The sequence below is a fragment of the Microtus pennsylvanicus genome, chromosome 17, assembly GCF_037038515.1.
Source record: "Microtus pennsylvanicus isolate mMicPen1 chromosome 17, mMicPen1.hap1, whole genome shotgun sequence".
Taxonomy (NCBI): Eukaryota; Metazoa; Chordata; class Mammalia; order Rodentia; family Cricetidae; genus Microtus; species Microtus pennsylvanicus.
In genome coordinates, this window is record NC_134595.1 from 28,024,807 (window position 1) to 28,049,776 (window position 24,970).

Below are 24,970 nucleotides of genomic sequence, written 5' to 3' on the forward strand. Positions count from 1 at the left end.
GAGAAGCCAATACAAGCCCTTCCTGAATACTGAACTCAAATCCAGCAGCACAGCAAAGAAACCCATTCTTTTTTAATTTTATTGATTTTTATTGAGCTCTACATTTTCTCTGCTGCCCTCCCTGCCTCTCTCCTTTCCTTCAACCCTCTCCCAAGGTCCCCATGCTCCCAAATTACTCAGGAGATCTTGTCTTTTTCTACTTCCCATGTATATTAGATCTATGTAAGTCTCTCTTAGGGTCCTCATTGTTATCTAGGTTTTCTGGGATTGTGGTTTGTAGGCTGGTTTTCTTTGCTTTATGTTTAAAAACCACCTATGAGTGAGTACATGTGATAATTATCTTTCTGGGTCTGGATTACCTCACTCAAAATGATGTTTTCTAGCCCTATCCATTTGCCTGCAAAATTCAAGATGCTGTTATTTTTTTCTGCTGTGTAGTACTCCATTGTGTAAATGTACCATATTTTCCTTATCTATCCTTCACTCGAGGTTGTTTCCAGGTTCTGGCTATGACAAACAATGTTGCTATGAACATAGCTGAGCACATGTCCTTGTGGCACGATTGAGCATCCTTTGGATATATACCCAAATGTGGTATTAGTGGGTCTTAAAAAAGGTTGTTTCCTAACTTTCTGAGAATTTGCCACACTGACATCCAAAGGGGCTGTACCAGCTTGCACTCCCACCAGCAATGTAAGAGCGTTCCCTTTTCCCCACAACCTCTCAGAAACCCATTTATGACTCCAGCTAGTTTCCTGGTGGGCCATGCAGGCTTCCTACATCTTAAATATCTATCCTCAGTAGTTCCCCTCTTGCCCATCCCCTCTTCATTATGCCCCCAAACACAAGTGCACAGGTCTTCCCAGTTTAAGACCTGACAGGAAAATTAATTCCTTTCCCTGCTGCTCAGAGGAACCAGGACCACTGTTTTCCACCTGAAGCTACTGGCTGCTCCCTGTTCTCCCCTCAGTTGACACTTCGCCCTTCCTATTGACCTGTGGATCTTTTGCAGCTGCAGAAGGATGAGGGGAGAGAACATCACCAAGGTCAGCATGTTCATCCTGCTGGGCTTCCCCACAGCCCCCAGGCTGCAGTACCTGCTCTTCCTCCTCTTCCTGCTTGCCTACCTCTTCGTGCTGGTGGAGAACCTGGCCATCATCCTCACTGTCTGGAGCAGCGCCTCTCTCCACAGACCCATGTACTACTTCCTGGGTTCCTTGTCTTTCCTAGAGATCTGGTATGTGTCAGACATCATCCCCAAGATGCTGGACGGTTTCCTCCTGCAGAGGAAACGCATCTCTTTTGCTGGTTGCATGACTCAGCTTTACTTCTTCAGCTCCCTGGTGTGCACGGAGTGTGTACTCCTGGCTTCCATGGCCTACGACCGCTATGTGGCCATCTGCCATCCCCTGCGCTACCAAGTCATTGTGACCACGGGGCTGTGTGTCCAGCTCGTGGCCTTCTCTTTTGCTAGTGGCTTCACCATCTCGATGATCAAGGTCTACTTTATCTCCAGCGCCACCTTCTGTGGCTCCAACGTCTTGAACCACTTCTTCTGTGACATCTCCCCCATCCTCAAGCTGGCCTGCACCGACTTCTCTACAGCAGAGCTGGTGGACTTCATTCTGGCCTTCATCATTCTGGTGTTCCCTCTCATAGCCACCATCCTCTCCTATGGACACATCACCCTGGCTGTGCTGCGTATCCCTTCGGCCACAGGACGGTGGAGGGCCTTCTCCACCTGTGCCTCCCACCTCACTGTGGTCACCTTCTTCTACATGGCCATGATCTTCATGTATGTGAGGCCCCAGGCTATCGATTCCCGGAGCTCCAACAAGCTCATCTCTGCTGTGTACACTGTCCTCACACCCATGATGAATCCTTTGATCTACTGTCTGAGGAACACTGAATTTAAGGATGCTCTGAGAAGGACCCTGGGCCTGGGTAATACTCCTCAGTAGACATTAAGTATTCTCAAGCAGAATTCAAATAAAATCTCATATCATATTCTATTTAATATTTTTAATGAAATTTAACAAACCTATAAAATTACCTACAGTAATAAGCCGTTATCCAAACATATTTACTGCGTGTGGACTCAGGAAACTATCTCCCAGGTAGATCAAGCATTAGAATCTAACTCTAGGCACCTTCTCTGTGTCAAGATAACCACTATGCTGGCTGCTATTTCCAGAGAGTAATCTGGATGTTTTGAGCTTCATTATTGTAATCATGAAGTACATACACTTCCATGTTCTGCCTTGGCTCAGCAGTTTGTGTTTGGGTGTCTTTGCATGTAGCAATGATTCATGCATTGTTGCTCAGCGATATTCACATATGTATCAGCATGTAGTCCTGTATTTTGCTCTTGGTGGACAGTATTACAGGTACTGTCTAGGATGTGTGATGCTGCTATATACAATCCAGGTAGTATTTTATTGATAATCTATGCAGTTTAGTGAGCTATACAGAGCTGGATCTAGGCTAGACATAGGTACACGAAGGCTGTATGTTTCTATATCTGCTGAAACACAAGATATGTGTATGGTCAGGTTTAGAAGAAACTGATTTCCAAACTTTATGTACCAGTTTTACTCCCATTACCAGTGTAGGAGAAGAATCCTAGAGGTTCTAAATCCTGGCCAACACACAGTGCTGTTCATCTGTTTCCATCCAGCCTTTCTTCGGGCTCCAAAGGCTTCTCACTGTGACTTATATCTGCATTTCCCAAATGCAAGCGGTGTTCTGCAGGTACTGACACTGAGCGTCTCACTGTTCATTGGCTGTGGCCTCTCTGGTGAGCCGCCCACATCTTCTGCCCGTTTTCACACTGGTCTCTTTCCTTACAGGGCTTCTTACATCGTCTGGATCCGAGCTCCTTGTCAGATCTGAGCCCTTGGAAGAAAAAACCTTCCAGTTCATTATATGCTCTGACCTCATAGGTCTTACAACGGAGAAAAGTTTTTCATTTTCATGTCTAATGTGTACAATTCCCTTATAGAGATTTTACATTTTAGAAATGCTTACTTCCCCTACGTTCATGAAAATGTTCTCCTGTGACATTCTACCTTTGCTTTTTAAATGTTTAAATCTGTAAGCCATCTGAAACTGAAACCATTTTCACAAGGACCTGAAATTAGTCTAGTCCTTACCCATTGTTTGAAAGGTCACATCCTTCCCTAGGTAGTGTTACCTTTAATAAAACAAATCAGCAAGAACATGTGGATCCTTGTGCTTTGAACTCCAGCCTTTTTCTTTTATCTACCTGGTTTTGGGAGCCAGACCCACTCAAGACTTTCTCAGAGGCTCTGATGAAAGGTCAAAAGGCATATTATCTCTGTGTCCTTGTACAGGTGTAGATATCACAAGGATAATCTGGGGCTCATGTCCGTACCTTGGAGTCAAGTTTGTGGTTTCTTGGGACCCTAATTTTCTCCCTGGGCTGTGCTTATCAGTTCTAAAGCAGCTGTGTCAAAAGGATCATGTGTTATCTTGAGAGCACAGTTTGATTTAGCCATATCTCCCCCTAAAAATAGTATATAAGCTGCTGGATTTCTTAATAAACTTGCTTGGGCATAAGTCATCAGCTTATGCAAGACCCCAGCTTTTATTTTATCTATTTTCTACCCCACACCCCCATCTTCTGGCACTTCTCCCTCAAGACCCAATCATTGAAGAAGGACCTGGTCCAGGTCAACCTGCCTGTCTGTCTCTTCCTGCACCAGTCCTACAGGGCTTTTCCATGTGGTCTTTCCCATGCTGTGAGATCCACTAGCGTGTCCCCCATTCATGTGCTTCGAGTCTATGTCATCCTGGTTTCTTTTGAGTCTTCCTGAAAGGAGTTACACATCTTAGAATCTGCTTGTCAGTGTCAACAGAAGAAACGGTCACCGGTTTTCATTCATGAAAATGTGCTGAATCTACAGATTAATTAGAAGATACTGTTATCATCACAATTTTGAGATTTTAATAAGAAAATAATGAGCACCTGTCTTCTGTCACAATTTCAATTTCTTGACCCCACTTTGTAGCTTTGGTTAGCAGTTCTTCTTTCCAGTGCTTGGGTTTCGAAAAATTATGACACAAAAACCCATCTCTTAAGTGTAAATTGTAAAATTCTGTTACTTTATTATACTGGCACAATGTAATTTTGAGCTTTCTTTTAGAGATCATGGTAGGTTTACATAAAGTTGCAAAGACATATACTAGGTAGTCCCATGTGTCCTTTGCCTGGTCTTCCCACCAGTGTCTTCTTGTGTGACTAAGGCACGGTTTGGTGACAGGACATCGACTATGGCACACCCTACGGCACTTGTTCAAATCCCATCATTTATACAGATTCATCTGTCACAGAGCATGCACGTTTGTGATGACTGGACGCAGTGTAGTTGGGGGACAGAGCATTCCCATCCTCAGAAGACATCTGCCGCTGCTGACACACAGCCACATCCCTACACTGGAGCCTCTGGATGCCCCCAAGTTGTTCTCCCTGTCCTTTTATTTCAACACATAATATACTATAAACGGAACCACACCTCTTGACCTTCGGAGTGTGCCACCATGCCCGATCTTGGATTATTTCAAGTTTAAGGAAGCTACTTATATATCCCAGACACAAGTCTGTTGTCAAATATGTGGCTTGTACATATTTTCTCTACCTGTAGTTTGTCTTCTCATCCTCTTAAGGTTTCATGCAGCAGGCATTTCTGGATTTGGTAAAGTCTAGTTAACCTGTTTCCTATTCTGGATTATGCTTCTGATATCAAGTTTTAAAAAAAAACTTCCCAAGAAAATCCAGCTTACAATTCACAATCCCAGAGAACCTAGACAACAAAGAGGACCCTAAGAGAGACATACATGGTTGTAATCTATATGGGAAGTAGAAAAAGATGAGAACTCCTGAGTAAATTGGGAGCATGGGGATCATGGGAGAGGGTTGAAGGGGGGAGGGGAGAGAAAGAGAGGGAAGCAGAGAAAATATATAGCTCAATTTTTTAAAATAATATTTTAAAAATTACTTCCCTAGTCCTAGGCCTAAAATGCTTCTCCTATTTTTTTCCTAAAAGCTTTGTGATTTTACATATTACATTCAAATACATGATCCATCCAAACACATGATTTTAGGACCTTTTTTCCAGGTGTTAAGGTTATTGACAATTCATTTGCTTTCCCCATGGCTAGCCAATCGCTCTCCCACTAGGCCACGGAACTATGTTTGCACCACTGTAGAAACAGCTGAGATCTGTGCGGGCTCCGTTGTGGCAGCTCTCTCTGCTTCACTGGCTCTTGTTTTTTGCATACCATAGCCTCCAGAACCACTGCACGCTCTTGATTGATAGCAGCATTAGTAAAGCTCAACAACGGGAGCGTAGTTCCTCTGACTTTATTCTCCTTTTTAAATCCATCGTGGGCAATCTAGCATCTTTACATTTCTGTCATTTTATAAAGTTTGTCTCTACCTATTAAAACATCCTTGTGAAGGTTTTAGTGGGAACTCCATTAAACCTATAGATCGGCTTGGGAAAAACCAACCTGGTGTATTTCTTCTGATCTGTGATATGGAAGCCTCTCCATTTTTGAGGGTTTTTTGATTTCTTGCGTTATTTTATATGTTGTAGCCTACAGATGTGCTACACTTAAACTCAAGTATTACTGTTTACTCAGACCAAGCATAAATTGAATTCTATCTGCTACTCAGCTTTGACTTATATGCTTTTAGTATACAGAATACTGTAATTCTGTGTGCCTTTTTTGCATTGCACAACCTGGCTGAACTTACTCATCATTCAAGGAGCTTTTCTACTATCTCCTTTGGGTTTTCTGAGTAAAAATAATTATCATCTACAGATAGTTTTCTTTCTTTCCCACATGCATTCTGTTTATATCTTTTGTACTTATGACATGACTTAGGGGTTTCATTGCTTTGTAAGTGTGGGGATTGCTTTTTATTCAGAAGGCAAATCTCATTCTTTCTCTACTTGATGTTAGCATTATGGTTTTGTGGGCAGGGCTTTCTGAAGATGAGGCAGTTGTCCTAAAGCCTTTATTGGAGCAGATGTGTTCTTTTATTATAAATGAGGATTTAGTGTGTCCGATGCTTTTCCTGTATCAGGCACTCTGATCACATATATTTCCTGTTTTGTTTATATTAGTAAGTTTTCAAACGTCAGCTGGCTTTGTATCCTTTGACTAGATCGCATTTGCATCTGGTGTTCTCTTCTCATTTTATATGTTGTTGGATTCAATTTGCTAATGTTTTCTTGAGGATTTTCCTGTATATGTTCATAAGAGATATTGATCTATGGAGTTCTTAAATTTTTGTACTGTCTTTAACAGTTATGACATCATAACATGTGGTGGTAAGCATTCTCTCTTCTGGTTTTTGAAGGGGATTATACAAATTTATATGTTTACATATCAAGCAAAATTCTTCAGGAAAGTATGCATATTTAAGAACTTCATTTTTGGTTAAGTGATTTTTTAAAAATTATAAATCCAATTTCTTCAACACAGAACTACTAAGGTTATCATATAATTGATTTGTGAAGGCCTGTGTATGTCTTTTTCATTTTAATGACTCAAAATATTATATAGGTTTCACAAGCTACTTCCACGCATGCATGTAATGTGCTTTGAACATTCCCCCACACCTCATGACCCTCTTCTCACCCTTTACATCCCACATCGCTCGTTTGGGTGCCCAGTTTCCCTTCCACTTTTACACCATCAGTACATACATGAGTTTATCTATAAACTCTAGGACGTCCAAACAAGAGAAAAGATGAGAATTTTGGCCTTTCTGACTTAATTTACTTAACATGATACTCTCCAGTTGTATTCTTTCCTCCTCCTCCAAATTTCAAGATTCTTTAGGGCCGAACAAAATTATATTTTTATATCTAGCACATTTTCTTCATTCTTCTCATGCTGAACACAGGTTGGCCCCACAACTTAGCTATTGTGAACAGTGTTGTAATAAACATTGAGGTGCAAGTGTATTTTCATGGCATGTTGACTTGGAATTGTTTGGGGTAAGCACCTAGGTGTGGTATAGTATGATCATATGGTAGCTCTATTTCCAGGTTTTTTTTTTTTTTAAGAATCTCCATACTGATATCCATACAGGCTAGTTTAGCATATACATTATCACTAGCAGTGTATATATAAATATTCCTTTTTGTCCACATCCTCACCAGAATTTGTGGTTATTCATTTTCTTTTTGACTGTCATTTTGACTTGGGTGAAGTGGGGTAGCAATGTACTTTTAATTGTATTTCTTTAATCACTAATGATGTCCTTAAATTTTTCATGTTTATTGGCTACCGGTGTTTCATCATTTGAGAATTTTCTGCCCATTTCACAGGTCTATTGGCTCATTTCACGGGCCTATTTATTGACTGGGCTGGTTGGTGTTTAGTGAGTTCTTTGTATAGTCTACATATCAATCCTATGACAGATAAGTAGCAAGCAAAGATTTTCTCCCGTTTTACAGGCCATCACTTCTCTTAATTGTTCTCTTGCTGTGCAGAAAGATTTTATTTTCATGAAGTCACTGTTTTCTGTTTGATTCCTCTACTTTTCCTCCCGTTTCCAATGGATACCTTGTACATACTTTTAAAGGAATTTCATCGTTATTTGCTTATCTTTGGGGGATTATCATTTTTGCAGCACTGTAAGTGGTAAGTCAAGGCGTTACCTTATGCAGACAAACTTCAAACAACCTCCTGTGAGGCTTATTCCCTACTCTGCTCACTGGGTCAAACATTCCTTTCATTTGGGTTCTTCTAGACACCTCCCTTTTCTAAGTATGACATTTTGAGCATTTCCTGTATACTCATGAAGCCCTACAAAAAGGAGATTAAAGTTTTGTTTCAACCAAATGTGATTTTAAAACTCATTCACCAAGGAATGCACGATAAAGCTTCCATTCTCCATTCTCTTCTTCTGACTTTTTGCTGGAGTTCCCAGTCTTCTGTTGTCATTTGGGAAACTTCCTCACTCAACTCTTCTAAAGAAAAATCTTGCTGGAGGAGAGAGCTGCCACTCAAGTAGGCTTATTCTTCCTCTGAGTGGCTGTGGAGTTCCTCCAACAGCTTCGGGAGAGCCTTAACCCCCATCAAGAAACCCTCTACTCACAAGCATCCAGGGAAAATAAAACGGGTGCAAATACTTCCTAGGTCATTTTGTTGACGCTTATATTATTTTGGCAATAAGGCGAGAGAGAAAAAGAGAAATACTAAAAATCAGAGACTTCACTTGTTCCTCCGTGAACAAGTGAAGAATTCTTTTTAAAAGTTCAAATACAACTCATTATTATAAGAACAATATATTTAAAAAATGAGGGGGGTTGGAATTCAGAGATCCAAAGCTCATTGAATAGTAAATATTTAAAAATATCTCACGGTTGATTCACAACAGAAACTCTGAGCAAACTTGGGGCAGATGACTGGCTCCAGCTTAAGTAGCACCATTAAGATTTGCAAGTTAATGACATACACCCTTTTCCATTATGCCACCAGCTAAAGCTGTCAGACATACCTCAACTTAGGAGGTGAGGCAGTGTCTTTCTTAAGGGTGAGCCTGCCCGGTACTGACACCTAGCGCACTGGAGGGGAGTTGCGAAATAGGATGATCGAGATGCAAGAGCTATGTGGAGAGCCATTCTCAAAGTACTGGAAGGAGCACTGGGCTTCCTAGAAATGGGAAAGGCAGGGGAGCTTTGGTGAAGGTGGTCCACGCCCAGGGCGGGACTCCCACTGTTTTGGGGACACACACACTCCCCACAGCACTTTCTTGGCTTCCTCAGACTCTTCCTCCTTAGCCTCAGAGGGTCTTGGAGCTTAAGAAGTCTCCAGGAGGCAGCTGTGGAAGTGAGGCAGGGAGCTCTGCCCTGGAGACCATGGTGGTTCTAGACCTGAGGCCCCCTCAGCTCTCAGCGGACAAGAGCTCAAAACCGAGTCCCGAGCGGGTCTCACCCACAGAGCCCAAGCGGGTGGCAAAGCCTCCTCTCCGAACCCAGGCATGGAGTAGGTGAAGCCCACAGAACACAGGAAGTGGGGTCCAGTCCTCAGAGGTCGGGCGTGGACCCGGGAGGCGAGTTCTCACCACAGGATCTGGGGAGCGAGCGGATCCACCCAATAGAACCCGTAGAGTCACACTTTCGTCGCACCCCTCAAGGCATCTACGAGAACTCCAGCTCAGAGTTCTCCAGGCAATCTCAGCTCCAGGCAATCGGCAAGGCCCAGGAGGGTCTTCTCGCCCTTCGCCACATACGTAGATCTATTGTCTGGAGGTCCAGCCGCGCTACTCGCCCAAAGGAGCTAACGCCTTGCCCATAGTGTAGGTCTAGGCTTAAGCGTCGTCCCTCCGGTATAACCTGGCCCAATCTTCTATTCACCCCAAGAAGGTTATTTTTTTCCGACAGGCGCCGCGAACACCTCGGCTGTGACGTCATGGCAGCGCGCCGCAGACAGCCTAGGACCCCGTCGCGCTCGCGTCCGTCTGGTCCTTGAGCCGGCGGGGACAGCGGAGCGATGGCCTTGAGACTGCTGAGACTTCTCCCCACGTCAGCGTCCGCGCGGGGCCTCGCGGCCGGAGCCCAGCGCGTGGTGAGCGGCGGGCGGCATGTCTTGCCTGGGTCTCGGACTGTCCTCTCCGAGCCCCGATTCCCCGGCGTTGTTGGTCAGGCCCTTCAGCCACGAGCTCCCGAGATCCCCACCCACAGCTCCGGGTGCAGCTTTGCGGCGGGACTCTCTCTCCAAGCTGCATCTGGGGAACCCGGAGGCCAGGGCCCTGGAGTCTGGGCCCGCTTGCTCGTCCGTTCAGTGTTTGGCAAAGCTGCTTTGTTGAGCGCCTCGTGGACGCTGGGGTGACGTGATGTGGAGCCGCAACAGAGACTTTTGGGGTAGATTGGGGGAGGATTAGGACTTCCTAAGATGCATGCAGAATAGTGGGTCATACTAGGCTCCGCGGAGGCCGTGGCTGGGAACAGGACACGTTTTTTGACAGCACCATAACGTCTTTGCTTCTTAGTAGCTACAACTGCAAAGGTGTTAAATTTGTGAAGGGGTTGACCTTCTTATTTAGGATTTTTGTTTTGAGCAGAGGAGTGGTGTATGTGAGAAGTGAGAATGAGCCGGAGAGAGAAATGGGGTGTGCATAAATGTGAGCCGGAATCAGCGCTGTCCGCCAATGCCCCGTTAGGACCACGCTTATCAACTAGGCATATTCCAGTGCACTTTTGCTTTGACCTTGACTCTTAGAGGCTACAATCCTTGTTCCTTCTGCACTCCCTTCAGTTCATGTGTGTATGTGGGAAGTTCAGTCCGTCCTAAGTTTTGCAAGCACTGCGTTCGTTCTTCACGCCGTGAAATCCAGTGGTTTTGCACAGTGGACAGTGACATATTGCTGCCTCTTTATAGTACCACACAAATTAGTTTACAGCGCTAAAAAAATCCATTGTGCTTAATGTTCATTTATTTTCCACCCTCTAAACTGACAGCCACTGCTCTTTTGATGATTTCTGTCATTTTGCCTTTTCTGGACTTTAGTCAGTCACACATTATATTGCCTGTCACACTACTGTTTATGTGTACAATTACTTTTACAGTGGGGCTGGACAGATAGCTCAGCGGTTGCTCTTCCAACTCTCTCTCTCTCTCTCTCTAAATAATAAGTCTTAAGCCACATATCATGGTGCACACCTTTAATTCCAGCATGAAACGGGCAGGTCCACATAGTGAGACCCTTGTCTCAAAACCAAACCTCAGACACAGCAAAAAAAAAAAAAGATTGGTTCATGTCTTTATGGCTTGTTTGTGTCATTCCTTTTAATCGCTGGGTAATGCTCCATAGTTCGGATATATTATCACTTGTCTATTTGCCTATTTGAAGACCATCTTGACAGTTTCCCCTTCGAGCTGCATGGAGTATGCGTGCAAATTTCATGTGGGAATGTTTCTATCAGCTGTGATGTGGTTGCTGGGTATTAGTGAGATGGTAGTCTTGTAACCATCTGTCGCCCACTGACTGTCCCATTTGCACTACTCAGCAGTGCAGAGTGTCCTGCTGCATGCTCTCTTGCTGGTGTTGGTGCTGGCAGTCATTTGCCTTTGTGGGCATCATGCGAGCACACACAGTGCATGTCTGGGTTCTCTTGGGGGCATCTTAGGCACTTACTTGCCATCTGCATCATCTTTGAGATTGGTTTACTTCCCACTTTAGAATTTACTGCGCTTCCAGTTGTTTGCCTTTTGACTATGTACCCACCACTGTTCCCTGCTTGCTGATCTTTTTTTTGTTTGGGGATTACTTCAGTTTGCTGAATGGACTGCGAGACTGCTGAGGATGTCTCTTGCCTTATGGATGAGAGATGTAAAAATGATCTCAGCAGCAGTGCAGTAGGAGAGGGAGGTGATGCTTCTTCCTCATAACCTGTGAATTTGGCTTCTGTGAATGATTATGGAGTTGAAGGAAGGGAAAGATAATGCTTTATTTACCCTGTTGTTTGTTAGATCGTGGATAGTTCCCGCTGTAAAGGACATCATTCTTAGGGGTTAGAGTATGGAAACTCTGCTTTAAGTCTTCTAGCTTTCCCGTGCTTAAACTGTGTACTTGGTGGTGAGCTAACTAGGTAACAGGCTGAAGACAGAAGCCTGGATCAGAGAGGTATTTTTGTTCTGTCAGGTCCACCTCCCCTCTGCCGTTTGTCCATCCACCTGTTCATCTGTTCATCCATCCACCCAGTTTTCATTAACATAGCAAGCATCCTTGTTTCAGGCCCTGTTCTGAGACCTAGGGATGTAAACATTCAACTCTCAGAGAGCTTGCACTAAGGAAGAAGGGAGTCAGCTCATCAGATAAGAGGGGCCTCCTCCTATTTTACCTAATAATTGCTAATGCCAGCAGTAACCAGAGGTGATGTGATGTTTTTTTCAGGGACAGATTCATACCAGTGTGCAATGCCAGCTGAGGTATGGACCTCTCGCCTTCGTTCTTGGTGATAAGACAACCAAAAAACTGAATCAGTACAGCCGAGTGATAACGGTAGATGGAAACATATGCTCTGGGAAGAACAAGCTCGCAAAGGAGATCGCAGAGAAGCTAGGTATGGACATCATGCAGGATGACCCTAGCTTTTCAGGCCTGTGGCTGCTTATCCCACCTAGAATTTGCTTTCTGTTGACTAGGTAAATTTAAGCCTAAGGTAGGTCATTCACATTTTTTTTTAGTTGCTTATTTAATATATGCCTATAATCTCCAGTGCTTGAGAGGCTGAGTCAGGAAGACTGCCATGAAATTGAAGCAAGCTTGGGCTATATAGTGAGTACTAGATCAGCCAAAGCTTCATAGAAAGATCCTATCTCAAAAAGACTGAATTGTGGAGTGGGGTTGGGGTTCAAATGTAGTAAATTTAAAAATTGGGATTGGCTTTTCCCTGGGAGTGCAGCAGAGCGCCTACCTGAACTGCATTGCCAGAGGAGCTGTCACTGTGTTTACTTTCCCATGGGACGATGGGGAGATAGGCTGACCTGCTCCAGTTCTGGGTGCAGTAGTCTGCCAACTTGCCTTTGATGGTGTTGGACAGCAGCAGTGGGGTGAGGATTGGAAGGACTGACATGTGCTGCTGGGTGGCAGGAAATGGTGAAGCCTGCTCTTTAGCCATTGTCCCCAGCACCTCATGAGCTTCTTGAGCATGTGAAGAAGTGTGGGCACAAAGGTGACTTCCCTTGGGCTCTGATGCCCAGCCCTGGCCATAGCATTCACATTTTCTTTGTGTTTTTGTCCAACCATGCACTTCGAGTGGTAGTGGTCAGCCATGCTTCCTCTGGGTGTTCTCTATCTTAGGCATGAAGCACTTTCCAGAAGCAGGCATCCAGTACTCAAGCAGCACCACAGGCGATGGAAGGCCCCTCCACACGGAATTTAGTGGCAGCTGTAGCTTAGAGAAATTTTATGATAATCCCAAAAGCAATGATGGCAACAGCTACCGCCTGCAGTCCTGGCTGTACGCCAGCCGCCTCCTACAGTACTCAGACGCCCTGGAACACCTGTTGAGCACAGGTACCGCTCTGTTCCTGGTCGGGGTGGTGGGCTTTCCCTTTCTTGATCCCGTTCTGAATAGAGGTTTTCTGAAAGGTACTTTAGGCAAGCTTATAGAAGTAATGTCACCGCTTTAAGCATAAACCATGATGGAGGATGGAGCACATGGGTGACTGGGAGAATGTGAAGTCGAACTCATCAGGATGGACTGTGTGTCCTGTATAGACATGAATGACAGCCAGTGGGTTTTCTGGAGGGACAGTGGCCAGGCTGGAAGTTGTCACAGAGTAAAAGTTAAACCTTGAAAAGATGGCAGAAGTTGGGAGGAGGCAAAATATGCAGGGTCTCAGGGGCCCCTACAGTTAGGGAGAGTGTGTCCTAAGATGCTATTCAAGCTGGGTGTATTTGGACAAACAAAGTTTAGAGTGAGAGACTGGTAGCAAGGACTCGAAAGCAAGGGCATGACAGAACAGGAATGTGTGTAGATGAGGTCAGGATATAGCCCCTTCCCTGGGAAGCAGCAAAGTTGTTAACTTGGACCTGAATCCAGAATATCCTGAAAACTGACAACAGGCATACTGTGCCATATGCCAGGAGCTGTATTCACAGTGGCACAGTATGTTGGGGGGGGGGGGGGGGACTATGGCTGGTATTTAGGGCTGTGTATGCTCTTATGTGGTTGATGAGTGAACTGTGTGGGAGAGGGAGTGGCTGGTGTTTAAGGCTCAGTCTACTTTGTAGGGCAGTGGCTGCCCCATGTTTGATAGATAGACAGTGCGGGAAAAACCAGGTGGTTTGTGTTTAAGGCTGTGTCTGCTTCCTGTGTCAGTGGCTTCCCTGTGGTTGATTGTGGTTTTAGACAAGTTCAGGTGTCCCTGAAAGTTGGACCAGTGATTCTCATTCTGAGCTGAGCTAGAAAAACAAAGATGTGTTTTCAGCACGGCCTCAAGATAGCTGATAAAGCTGCTTCACAGATTCCCATTTGTCCCAGAAGAGTCTGGTTTTTATTCCCCAATTTTGTTAATGATTAGTTTTCTTCCAAGGATGGAAAAGCTCTGGGCTTGATTGTTCCTAGGAACTTATGTGATCTGGAGTCTTCTTGGGTTCCGTACCAGGACCTCCCTCAGGGAAATCCAAGCAGTAGCTTGGAAATGATATTGGCCCTCAGGGTAGTCCTTGGTTGTTTTTTTTGTTTGTTTTTGTTTTTTAGCATATTCTACCCTATTTCCTAACCATTTGTTTCTTAAATTAAAAAGAAACATTTTACATGTTCAATGAACAGTGATTTGCTTCCTTTTATGCTGTGTTCAGTTACTATTTTGTGAGTAAGTACCTGCTGTGTGCTAGGTTTATTCCTCAAGCCAGGAATACTGCAGGAAGGAAGCTTCTGTTTTAATTGGAGCATAGAGACTGACTGGAAAGATGCGTGGCAGAAGTGAGTTGGTGGGAGTGCTCTAGGGAAGCTGCTTCTAGATTAAGTTACATAACAACCAGCTAACTTCTCAAACACTGGATGAGTTTTCTCTGGGTGGTGAGTGGAGCCAGGGCCCATTCTTCCATAGGGGAAGGTTCTGCCTAGACCCAGCGGGATGGATTGCAGGGAATTTTGTCCTGAGTATCATGAGGACCACATTGCCGTGAGTGAAGCTGGCAGTGATGGCAATAAAGGTGAGAAGTGGCCAGCTTAGAATATTGGACTGGAGGTCGTTACTCTGAAGGAGAGGAAGCCATTAGGAGATATGAGCCCAACTTTATCAGCCCAGTTTGCAAGTGGCCTGCTGCTGCTGAGCAGGGAGAGTGCAGATATCATTGGCAGAGGCTATGAGCTTCCTTGCCTTCTCATTGAGTGTGACTGGAACGATTACCTTTGGCTGCTTCAGCACCACCACCTCAAAGACAGGAGTGTCCCTGTCTGGCTGCCCATCTCTCAGATCATATTAACAGACGTGGAAGACCCTGGACCTAGAGAAAAAAGTGGTCATTACATATCTGGTCTAGAAAGTGTATTTGATTGGAGAGTTAAGCATGCCTCTGTCAACATAAAATAGTGCTCTGAACCAGGCTCTTCTTTGGGACGTGATTGCTCTGAGGCAGAAACCTGAAGCTGCTGTGGAAAGAGAGCAAGATACTTTTCTTTAATGATGGAGACGGTCTCAGGAGAAACAGGAATGTTACTTTGACCCTATGGTACAGCACTTTGCCAAATGCTGGAATTCCACCTCTTGTGGCAAGATCAGGACATGAATTTGTCCCATTTCCAGACACATGAGATAACAAAGAGTTATTAAATTACTCTGAACTTGGGACATTTTTATACTTAATTCTTTATATTTAGAAAAACTAGTTTTATGTTTGAGAGAATTTGAAGATGGTTGTGATGAGTAAGATGTGAAGTATAGGAAGAGTTGACCTGGGATCTGAGAGGTCACAGTGAGGCAGAAGTGGCTGGTTTAGAACCCATCTTCCTCTTCTGTTCCAGGTGATGGAGGAGACAGTGTTACCCCAAACTAAAAAAGCACTGTGGTTTTAAATGTGTTTTCCACTTGTAACAGTGTAGTCTTTGAATGTATTTGTAAGAACTAGAACTGTAAGTGACTGGGCTTTTGTTTTCCATTTCTAAAATGAAATTTCTAGTTAGCAGTACTTTTTATTCATTTGGTTTAAAACTGTTTACCTGTTTCAACAGGACAAGGTGTGGTCTTGGAGCGCTCCATCTACAGTGACTTTGTCTTCCTGGAGGCAATGTACAACCAGGGCTTCATCCGAAAGGAGTGTAAGTTGTGCCCTCTGCTGATGGGGATACCTCCACAGAGGCCGAGGGGAGGGTATTTTGTGCTGTTGCATACCACATTCCCCAGGAGAAAGGGAGCTCAGCAAGCTCTCATTGTCCTTGTCATCCTAAATAGGTGTCTTTGTCCATTCACTTACCCTAGAGGCATCCTTGATGTTCAGGAAAACTCTGCATCCTGCAGCTCCCCTCGCTATACCCCAAGAGACCCTTGGTCCTGAGGTCAGCCCACAGCTCCACTAGTTTTCCTTGGCCTCTATAGCTAATTTTGCTAAACTCTCCAGGTCTAGTGTGTAGTTTTTATGAAATTGGGCCATTCTATTTTCCCTGTCAGTTTCTGTACAGGTGCCCCTCTAACAAATTAGTGAGCCTGTTTTAGGGACATTGGCAGATGACAAAGGAGAAAGGATAAAAGTCTGTTGGTTAAAGCCAGTTAGCCTGGGAATCCTGGGGCAGTTGCTGTGCCTGTAAGGAGTTTGGGCTATACTGTGCTTGGCCTAAGTCAGTTTCAGTGTTAGGTTCTTGCCTGCGTGCTTGATGGCTGTACCAGTGGGTATTGAAATCTAATGGTCAGCATGAGTATAGTCGGTCAGGGAAACTGAGGCAAACAAAAGGATAGTTGTAATCTGAGACTCTGACTCTGCTGTATCCTGGTGGCGCACGCCTTTAATCCCAGCACTTGGGAGGCAGAGGCAGGCGGATCTCTGTGAGTTCGAGACCAGCCTGGTCTACAGAGCTAGTTCCAGGACAGGTTCCAAAGCCACAGAGAAACCCTGTCTCGAGAAACCAAAAAAAAAAAAAAAAGAAAAGAAATGCTTTCTGAACTCCTGTAACCAGACACTTACGTGTGTTCATAAAGAACTAGATACACAGCAGGTGTATCATATATCCCAGCTAAAGAAACACACGAGGAGAACTGGTGTGCTTCCAACTCTCCCAGAAGTGAGGAAGACATACTCAGGGTCTGTCCTGTGCACAGCAGTTGGGATGCCAGAAGTCTGTAGCTGTCTAGAGTTTGATAGTGATGGGCTCTCTCGTGTAGGTGTGGACCACTACAATGAAATAAAACGGCTCACTCTCCCAGAGTACCTGCCACCCCACGTAGTCATCTATATCGATGTGCCCGTATCAGAGATACAGAAACGGATCCAGAAGAAAGGAGATGTAAGTCGGTACCCATGCAAGCCAGGTGTCTACATGTTTTTGTGATCAGCGTGTGCCAGTTCCCAGTGACCCCATAAGGCAGGAGGGCCCAGCGAGAGCATATCTAGCCCCTGAGCCATTCTTGTGGGGAGGCAAAGTGAACATATCCTCTGTCCTTTCTCTTCTCTTTCTCTTTCTCTTTCTCTTCTCTTTCTCTTTCTCTTTCTCTTTCTCTTCTCTTCTCTTCTCTTCTCTTCTCTTCTCTTCTCTAAGGGGTCTCATGTCCTATTGTCCTAGAGATGAAAGTGATTTGGATATCCTTTCAAGCGTCATGTAAATTTGATGGGTGTTTTGTGTTGAGTTTAAGTTACAAGCAAGGAAGTATATAATCTTAACAGAGGGCAAGGCTGGCTGGCACATGGCAAGTCTAGCAAGCAGGGCAAAGCCTGGCTTTCTCCTTGGGCTTATATGGGTATGGAAGAATGCACATCTGCATGTGATTCCCTGTCGCCCCTACAGTGCTTTTGTGGCCCCTCATCTGTTACTACTAAGTGCCTGTGTCTGTCAGACAGAAGTGCCCGAGTTCGTGCCTGGCACCCCTGTTCTGGAGTAATGTTCCCAGGTGGAGTGAATTCTCCACCTTTATAGACAGCTGACTGTTCCATTTTCCTGTGCCTGGTCTAGGTGCCAGGGCTGCAGGCACTCAGGAAATGGGTGACTTTTTTATTTTTATGAACAGCTTTAGTGAGGTGGGATTTATACTTGATTACATGAACCAGTTGAAATTTGCAGCTGATTTTTAGCCAACTTAGCCAATTGTGGCAGCTTCTATCGCAATCCAGTTTTGGAATGTTTTCTTTATTTCTGTACTTCAGAACAGTAGGCTAGTCTTCTTTTCCTCCCTCTCCTCTTCCCTCCCACAAATGTTTCATGAGTCCTCTGTGCCAACTACAGAATGCTGGGACTGAGTGTTAACTGGATAGGTGAGTTCCCACCCCGCATCTAGTGTTCTAGTAGAGGAGCCCTGTCCTGAGCAAGGAAATGAGCAAAAGCCACAGAAGACGAGCTTGGGAGAAGAATGAATCTTAGCTTTGGCTAAACTGTCCACTCTTAATTGACAAGAGAAGTGAAAGAGTGAAGGAAGAGTGGAGGTGGGAGAGAAGGGGAAGAGCAGAAAGGGAGAGAGGGGGTCTACAGCAGGCCGATGGGAGAGACTGGGCCTCGCAGTCTCTGTGGTTTCTCGTTGCCTGCTCTTGATGTGAGGTACAGCAGAGAGACAGGCGGGGCTTCTCACAGGGACCTTCTTCCTGGCCCTGCTCTGTGAGAAGAGGGTCATGACATGGATTTCTCTGTAGTCAGGAACAGTTCTCGCTGGTTGTGCCCCCACCACCTGTCCCCTAAAGCTCTTGCAGCTTGTCGGTCCTTAGGAAAAAGCCGTGCCCCCAGTGTGCTCACACCTTACACACTCACATGAGAAACAGAATCTGAAGGCCTCCTGCTCTTTGTCTCTGCTTCTGTTCAGCCACATGAAATGAAGATCACCTCTGCCTATCTCCAGGACATCGAGAATGCCTACAAGAACACCTTCCTCCCCAAGATGAGGTGAGCCCAGCACAGTGCTCACATGCCAGACTCAGGCTGTCTTGCAGAGACTGCAGGAAGCCTTGTAGCTCAGAGCATTTTTTCTCCCATTCACAGCCTCAGGCTGCAGAGCCAACAGGAGACTTTTCAGTTTAGGTTTTGTGAATTTGTTTGGGTTTTTTAAAATGCTTTTTCCCCTTCCAGTTAAATCCTTAAGATTCTTGATGCTAAAAATAAATTTTAGCATTAGAGGTACATTCTGAAAAATTGCTTGAAACACAGCATACCTGTGGAGGAACTCTATCAATACTCAGTCCTTTACACCCTTAGTCAGCATCCTAAACAGTATTGGGGTTAACATCACCACGTCTGTCTTCTTTCATTCCTGTTCATGTGTTGAAGCATGAGGGAAGAATGCTTCCCCTCTCCACAGGGTTCTCAGGTCCTAGGTGTATCTGTATGTGTTACAGTTAAATTGTTTGATACTGAAAAGTTTTAGGGCATTTTTTAAATTCTCAAAGTTATGGATAAGAACAAAATGAAGCAAGTGGTTTTTAGCTCCTGCACAGCCGTACTGTGGTAGCATGAACACCAGAATACCCAGGTTCCAGCCTGTGGGGATGCTTGTCAGAGCAGGGGCTCTAGTGGCTTCTGGGCATTTGTGCAGACCTTCCACCTGTAATGCTGACCTTGTATCTCTCATTCTGTCTTACAGTGAGCAGTGTGAGGTTTTGGTGTACAGTACCTGGGAATCTGAAGACTCAACCAAGGTGGGGCAGTGCTAATCAATGGCACATGTTCTTAGACTTATGTGCAGGGTTCGCCGGGCCACATGATGGGTTTGATTACTACTGGCTTTAGGAGCTTTGGCGAGTCATAAATGTTGGAGGGGGAGGGGCGCTTGTTCTTCCTGGCCGCCTGGATTGCTTACACCTGAAATAATCACACAGCAGCTGTATTAACTTGGCCCATTAGCTCTAGTTTCTAATTGGCTAATTCTTACATCTTAATTTAACCCATTTTTATTAATCTGTATATCACCACGAGGTCGTGGCCTACCAGCAAAGTTCCGACATGTCTGACTCTGGCGGCTCCATAGTGTCTCTCTGACTCTGTCCTTTTTTTCTCCCAGCATTCAGTCCACTTGCCTAAGTTCTGCTCTATCAACAGGCCAAGGCAGTTTCTTTATTCAGTAATGGTAACCACAGCACACAGAGGGGACTCCCACATCACATAAACAGCAGTATCTGTCCTGCTCATTACCCTCCCTGAGCCATCAAGTTGTTGATATTTTTTTTAAAAAAAATAGCTTTGTTTATACAATCTTAAAATCATAGATGGCAAAGATGTGAAACACTTCGGTACATATATGTGTCACAGAGCATGACAGCTGCATCTTGCCTTAGTTCAGAGGAAAAGTTAGTTGTTTAAAGAGAGCTGTTTTCCTTAAGTCTGTGTTTTGTGAAACAGTTTTCAGGAAACTCAGTGAATACCAGCCAAAAAAACTCTGAAAGGAGTAATTTAGGACATTTGCTCTCCCACGTACAAAACCATATATATATATACATACAATAGCAAAAAACTCTGTCATTAATGCAAGAAGTAGTAAGTCACCCAGTTAGTGTGAATTCTTTTTGTTTCACCAGACTCAACACAGAGACGATCTTAGTATGGCAAAGCAAGTTCCTTTAAGATAATAATAATAAAAAAAAAGTGAAATAGGAGGGAAAAGGTCATTTCTTAAATGGTATTAAGTAAATATCCATTCATTGAAAAAACGTAAGGCCAAAGTAAAGAAACAGAAGTTTGAGGCCATCCTGAGCTACATAGTGGATTCAAGACCGGCCTGAACTGCATAATGAGACGCTGATGATAATGACAAAAACTAACACCAAACCTCCCACAGGAGTTCCGCTTTAAATTTCTTCATTGTGTCTACAGCCTCAATTACCAGGGCTCAGTGAGGCATGTTTGTAATGCCAGCACTTGGGAAGCAGGAAGATAACTGCAAGTTTGAGGCAGCCTGGTCTACATAATGAATTCCAGATTAGCTAGGGCTATACAGCAAGACCTGGTCTCAGAAAGAAATGAAGGTCACGAGTTAGGAAATAATAATAAGCGTAGGAATTCAAGATTTGAGGGCCAGCTCAGGCCCCTCTGTCCTGCAGAAGGATCTTGTAGAGCTGGTGGCTGTGAGCATCCTGTGTGCCCAGTTCCTCTCTACAAAGGGCAGGAGGAAGGGGACCTGGTGAGCTCTCCCACTCGGGAATGGCCTTCTGCTCTGAGACAGATCCTGGGTCCTAGTGTGGCTCTGCTGCTTCCTGCTGTAAGCATTCTTGTCCTAGCTGGTCTAAAGGCTGCTGTCATTACCTTCCTGGTCCAATGCTGCCTTGTTCATATTCAATGTATTTTATACCTTTTGATTAGATATCTATTTAGATGGTATGTATCTTAGAATAATGCACCTTTACGTGAGATCCAAGCTGGGCGTGTGCTAGAAAAGCTTTGAGTATGAGAAAATGGCCTCTCTGGAAGGGCAGAACTGGAGGCCGGGGCTCTCCAGGAATGTGTTGGTGTTCAGGTTCCTCTGTTTCTCTGGTGGCTCTTTTCTTCTAGAGAAGACAAGGGTAGTCTGACCTTAATGTTGGCTTTCTATCCAGTCTTACTTTTGTTCCAGTCTTCAGAGCAGCTCTGTCCCCTTGGTATTTTGCAGTGTTGAGGCAGGGTCATGCTGAGCAGCACTTAGGTCCTGCCATATTATTCTCCTTGACTTGTATGCCAAGAGTTTATAATATATAGTGTTGCCTCATTCACAGTTCTAAAATGGGGTTCTCTGTTTCTATTGTTTTAGGTGGTAGAGGACATAGAATACCTTAAATACAACAAAGGGCCGTGGCTTGAACAGGATGACCGTACCTTTCACAACCTGCGGATGCTGTGAGTCACTGGGGGAGCAGGAACAGACGACTCCTTAGAGTACACTGCAGGGATCTGCTACATGCAGTAGAAGTAGACAATATTTGCATAGTTAATGCTTCGATTTGTTGTCAGTTGCACTAGCCAGTACTTCAGTATTTACCCTTTTCCTTTGCCGACAACTCTGGAATTCTCTAGTGGGTTCAGTATGTTGTTTATCGTTATTTTCCACGATTATTTTGCTTCTACCCTGTGCTAGGCCTGGTTCTAGTTTGAAAGACTAGCATCAAATAAAATTCCTGCTCTCAGCAGAGACACACTTAAGTGGGAGATAGATAGCAAACCAGGGCTATTGTATAACTATTGAGTCATAAAGGCCACTCCTCAGTCCTGGAGTGTGAGTGGCCAGGGTGTGTAGGCCTTTGCATGAAGAGGCCTGAAGGAAGTAGGACTCAGCTTACCAGTTATCAGGCCACAAATGGAGAGACTGAGGCAGGGACATGCTAGGGATGGGTTGTAGTCCCACAGTTAAACCAGTGTGAGCAGGCAGAGGAGCCATGGTAGACGCAGATTAGGTGTGGGGAAAGACACTCCTTTCCGAGTTAGCCTTCTGTGGCATGTCAGTAGCAGGTTCTCAGAGGTGACATGTATGCATGAGGCCTCTCATTCCATCCTTGTCCTGCACAGGCTTCATGCAGATGTGCACACAACAGAGACTCCTGGAGGAGATGCTGTTTATTGTTTTATAGCTATTCCTACAAATTCAGGAATGACTTTGTAAAGAAAATATTGTTGATTTTGCTTATATAGCAAAATATTTCAGTATTTAGAGTCCCCCTTTTTAAAAGGGTTGCCTTGTGTTTCCTAGCTTGGTCTCAAACCCCTAGGTCCAAGTGACCATCTCATGATGCCTCTCCAGTGGTTGGAAAGACCAGCCTACACCAGCATTGCTGCCTCACTGTCTGTTAACTTACAGTGATGGGAACATGGCGTTTGGGGCATGCCTTTATATGAAGTCTTGCCAGTGCACTGATACTGGGCCCAGGGCCTTGCACTTTGACACAGCAGCTATGGTCCCTTTGACTCTCTCTGGGCTGCCCACACCAGAATGGCCTTGGCACTCAGGTCTCTCTGCTCAATATCAGAAGTAAATGGCTGTGACTGCTTCAGAGCCCCTGCGTGAGTGCTCTGCAGTCCTGCTTAGGATGCACACCACAGTCCAGCAGAGGCTGCAGCCTGCTGACAGACACAATGAGAAGCAGAAACAATAGGGAACTTCACGTACCTCAGAAGCTCAAGTTCTCTGCTAGGTTGTAGTCAGTTGTGAGCTCCCTGAGGTTTTTGTTGTAGTAGTTTGTGCCTTGCTGTAAATGTGGCAAGATATCAGGAAGGTATTCCCAACAGTTTCCACTGCTGGATGCACACTGGAAAACGAAAAGAAGCAGAGGTCATAAGCAGAAATGTAGTTTAAAAGTCTCCAAAAGGAAAGAAACTTTTCTTCATTAAAGAAAAGACACTTGATATCAGACTATCGTGTCATGACTAGGTCAGAGGTGTTCTTGTGGGGGCTAGGCTAGTGCATCTCAGTGTGTCAACTTCTATCATGGTGACACATAAAGGGAGAAAGGCTTAGCTCATGATTTGAAGGTTTGGGACCATGATCATTTGTCTGTGTGGCTTGGGCTTGTGTCAAAGCAACACAACACAGTGGCCACATGTGGTAGAATAGGCCCCTCAGCTCATGGTGGCCAGGAAACAAAGGGCTGGGTGCTGAAGACCATACAGCCATAGGCTGGTGACTGTACACATAGACCTTTGGAGGAGAATATTAAGAATCCAACTGTTACTGGATGGTGGCAACACACGTCTTTAGTCCCAGCACTAGGGAGGCAGACAAGCGAATCTGAGTTTGAGGCCAGCCTGGTCTACAGAGTGAGTTCCAGGACAGCCAGAACTATTACAAAAAAGTATTACTATTACATTGCCTCAAAACTAACTAACAAAAGAATCCAGCTTTCATGGGTCCCCATTATAGGGTAGAGAAAAAACCCAGAATCTGCCACAGAATTGCTGTAATTTGTTAGTAGTGTGAAGTGCTTAGAGCTGAGTGGCCCCAGTGCTGAGCCTTGCTAGTTTATACATCGCAGTATCCCATAGATTGTAGCTACCCTGTGTTCCTTCTGTTAATATTGTTCTTCAGTACTTTGCTTGTATCCTTCTTCCTTTTTATGTTTTGTTTGCTTTTACCCACAAACAGGGCTTCTCTCCCACCCTAGAGTGTAACAGGCTCTCTTGGTGACAGGACGCTCTTCTCTGTCTTTGATTCAGCATCTCAGTGACCTCAGCACCTGCTCAACTGTAGGGATATCTGATTTCCCTTCTCAACTGTGAGCTCTTCAAGTTCTCCAAGCACTCATCTCGTTATGCTGTGTGCTCCTTGATGCTTTGGAAATGTTTGCTGTGTGAGTGGTTTGTAATCACTTGAGCTTTTCAGAGGAGCTGTTGTATCATCTCCCCTAGGGTTTCCTGCCCCTCTTCTCGCGGTCATCTTCATCCTTCCTCCCTCACTGTGAGGTCCATCGGCACGAAGAGGGGTCTGTGTTACTTTTCCTCTGATCTCATCTCTTTGTAAAATCAGATCTACACTCAGTGCCCCTTGTGCATGTTCTTCATCTCTCCTACTCACAAGCATGGATTAAGTGGTGGTCCTGCCATGTGTCTCACGTTGTTTACACAACCTTAAGCCATGCTTAGAAGTGCAGGAGTGTTTGTTACTATTTCAGAAAGTAATATGTGTGAGCTGTGACTTTTTGTACAACAGTGCATTTTTAAGGAAGGGTAAGCAGCCTGGCTCTTGGGAAGGCAGAGGGTTCAGGACACCAGTGGCGAAGAAAGATGAGGCAGTAGGCAGGCTCACCCTAGCAGCGGGGGGCAGCATTAGTTGAGCCGCTCAAGGCTAGGCTCCAGAAAGAAGACGTACAGATAGCAAGATGAAGTAACTGGAGGGCAAAGGCACACCTGCTTGTCTTGGGAAGTTAGAAACAAAGATCAAAAGCCAAATCACCTGCGACTCTACTGTCACAGGACCTAAAATTGGCAGCTTAATGGGGGTTTCAGTCAATGAAGTGTGTGTTTATGTATTTTTGAATATTTCCTTATAGTTTATATTTTATTTTAATATCACAAACATGTCCCTATTTTACTAAAGATTGAAGTTTTTTGTTTTTAGTGGCTGCCTCTATATGCCATGTCTATCTGTTAACTGAGAAATTAGTCAGATTGGCACACTGGGGTCTGTGTGCCAGCCCAGCCCAGAGCTGCTCAGATTTGCATATGAGGTTGCAAAACTGTACAGCCCTACCAATGGTGCATGAGAAATGCGTTAGTGAAACCTGCGCTTAGCTTAAAGCCTCTCACTTACTCACTTACTCTCTGGTCCTCAATAGGAAAAGCTTATTAACCTCTGGGATAAAGCAGAGCCCATTGACTACTTATTTGAT

General features: G+C 44.7%; 2 protein-coding genes and 1 pseudogene across 2 annotated transcripts in view; all 3 read left to right on the plus strand.

Annotated features, from left to right (window-relative positions):
* The first annotated feature begins 1,022 nt into the window (after nucleotides 1-1,022).
* Or6b2 (olfactory receptor family 6 subfamily B member 2) lies at nucleotides 1,023-1,961 on the plus strand. The gene has a single exon (XM_075951606.1). The coding sequence runs from the start codon at nucleotides 1,023-1,025 to the stop codon at nucleotides 1,959-1,961; it is 939 nt and encodes a 312-aa protein (XP_075807721.1).
* Nucleotides 1,962-9,468: 7,507 nt separating this feature from the next.
* Ndufa10 (NADH:ubiquinone oxidoreductase subunit A10) overlaps nucleotides 9,469-24,970 on the plus strand; it is a 37,842-nt gene continuing 22,340 nt past the window's right edge. The window contains exons 1-8 of the mRNA XM_075951466.1: nucleotides 9,469-9,609; nucleotides 11,939-12,107; nucleotides 12,848-13,063; nucleotides 15,729-15,815; nucleotides 16,873-16,994; nucleotides 18,496-18,575; nucleotides 19,270-19,324; nucleotides 21,406-21,491. Coding sequence (XP_075807581.1) covers nucleotides 9,535-9,609; nucleotides 11,939-12,107; nucleotides 12,848-13,063; nucleotides 15,729-15,815; nucleotides 16,873-16,994; nucleotides 18,496-18,575; nucleotides 19,270-19,324; nucleotides 21,406-21,491 — 890 coding nt within the window. The 5' untranslated portion in view covers nucleotides 9,469-9,534. The remainder of the gene's footprint in view (nucleotides 9,610-11,938; nucleotides 12,108-12,847; nucleotides 13,064-15,728; nucleotides 15,816-16,872; nucleotides 16,995-18,495; nucleotides 18,576-19,269; nucleotides 19,325-21,405; nucleotides 21,492-24,970) is intronic.
* Nucleotides 14,632-15,330, plus strand: LOC142837126 (signal peptidase complex subunit 3 pseudogene; annotated as a pseudogene).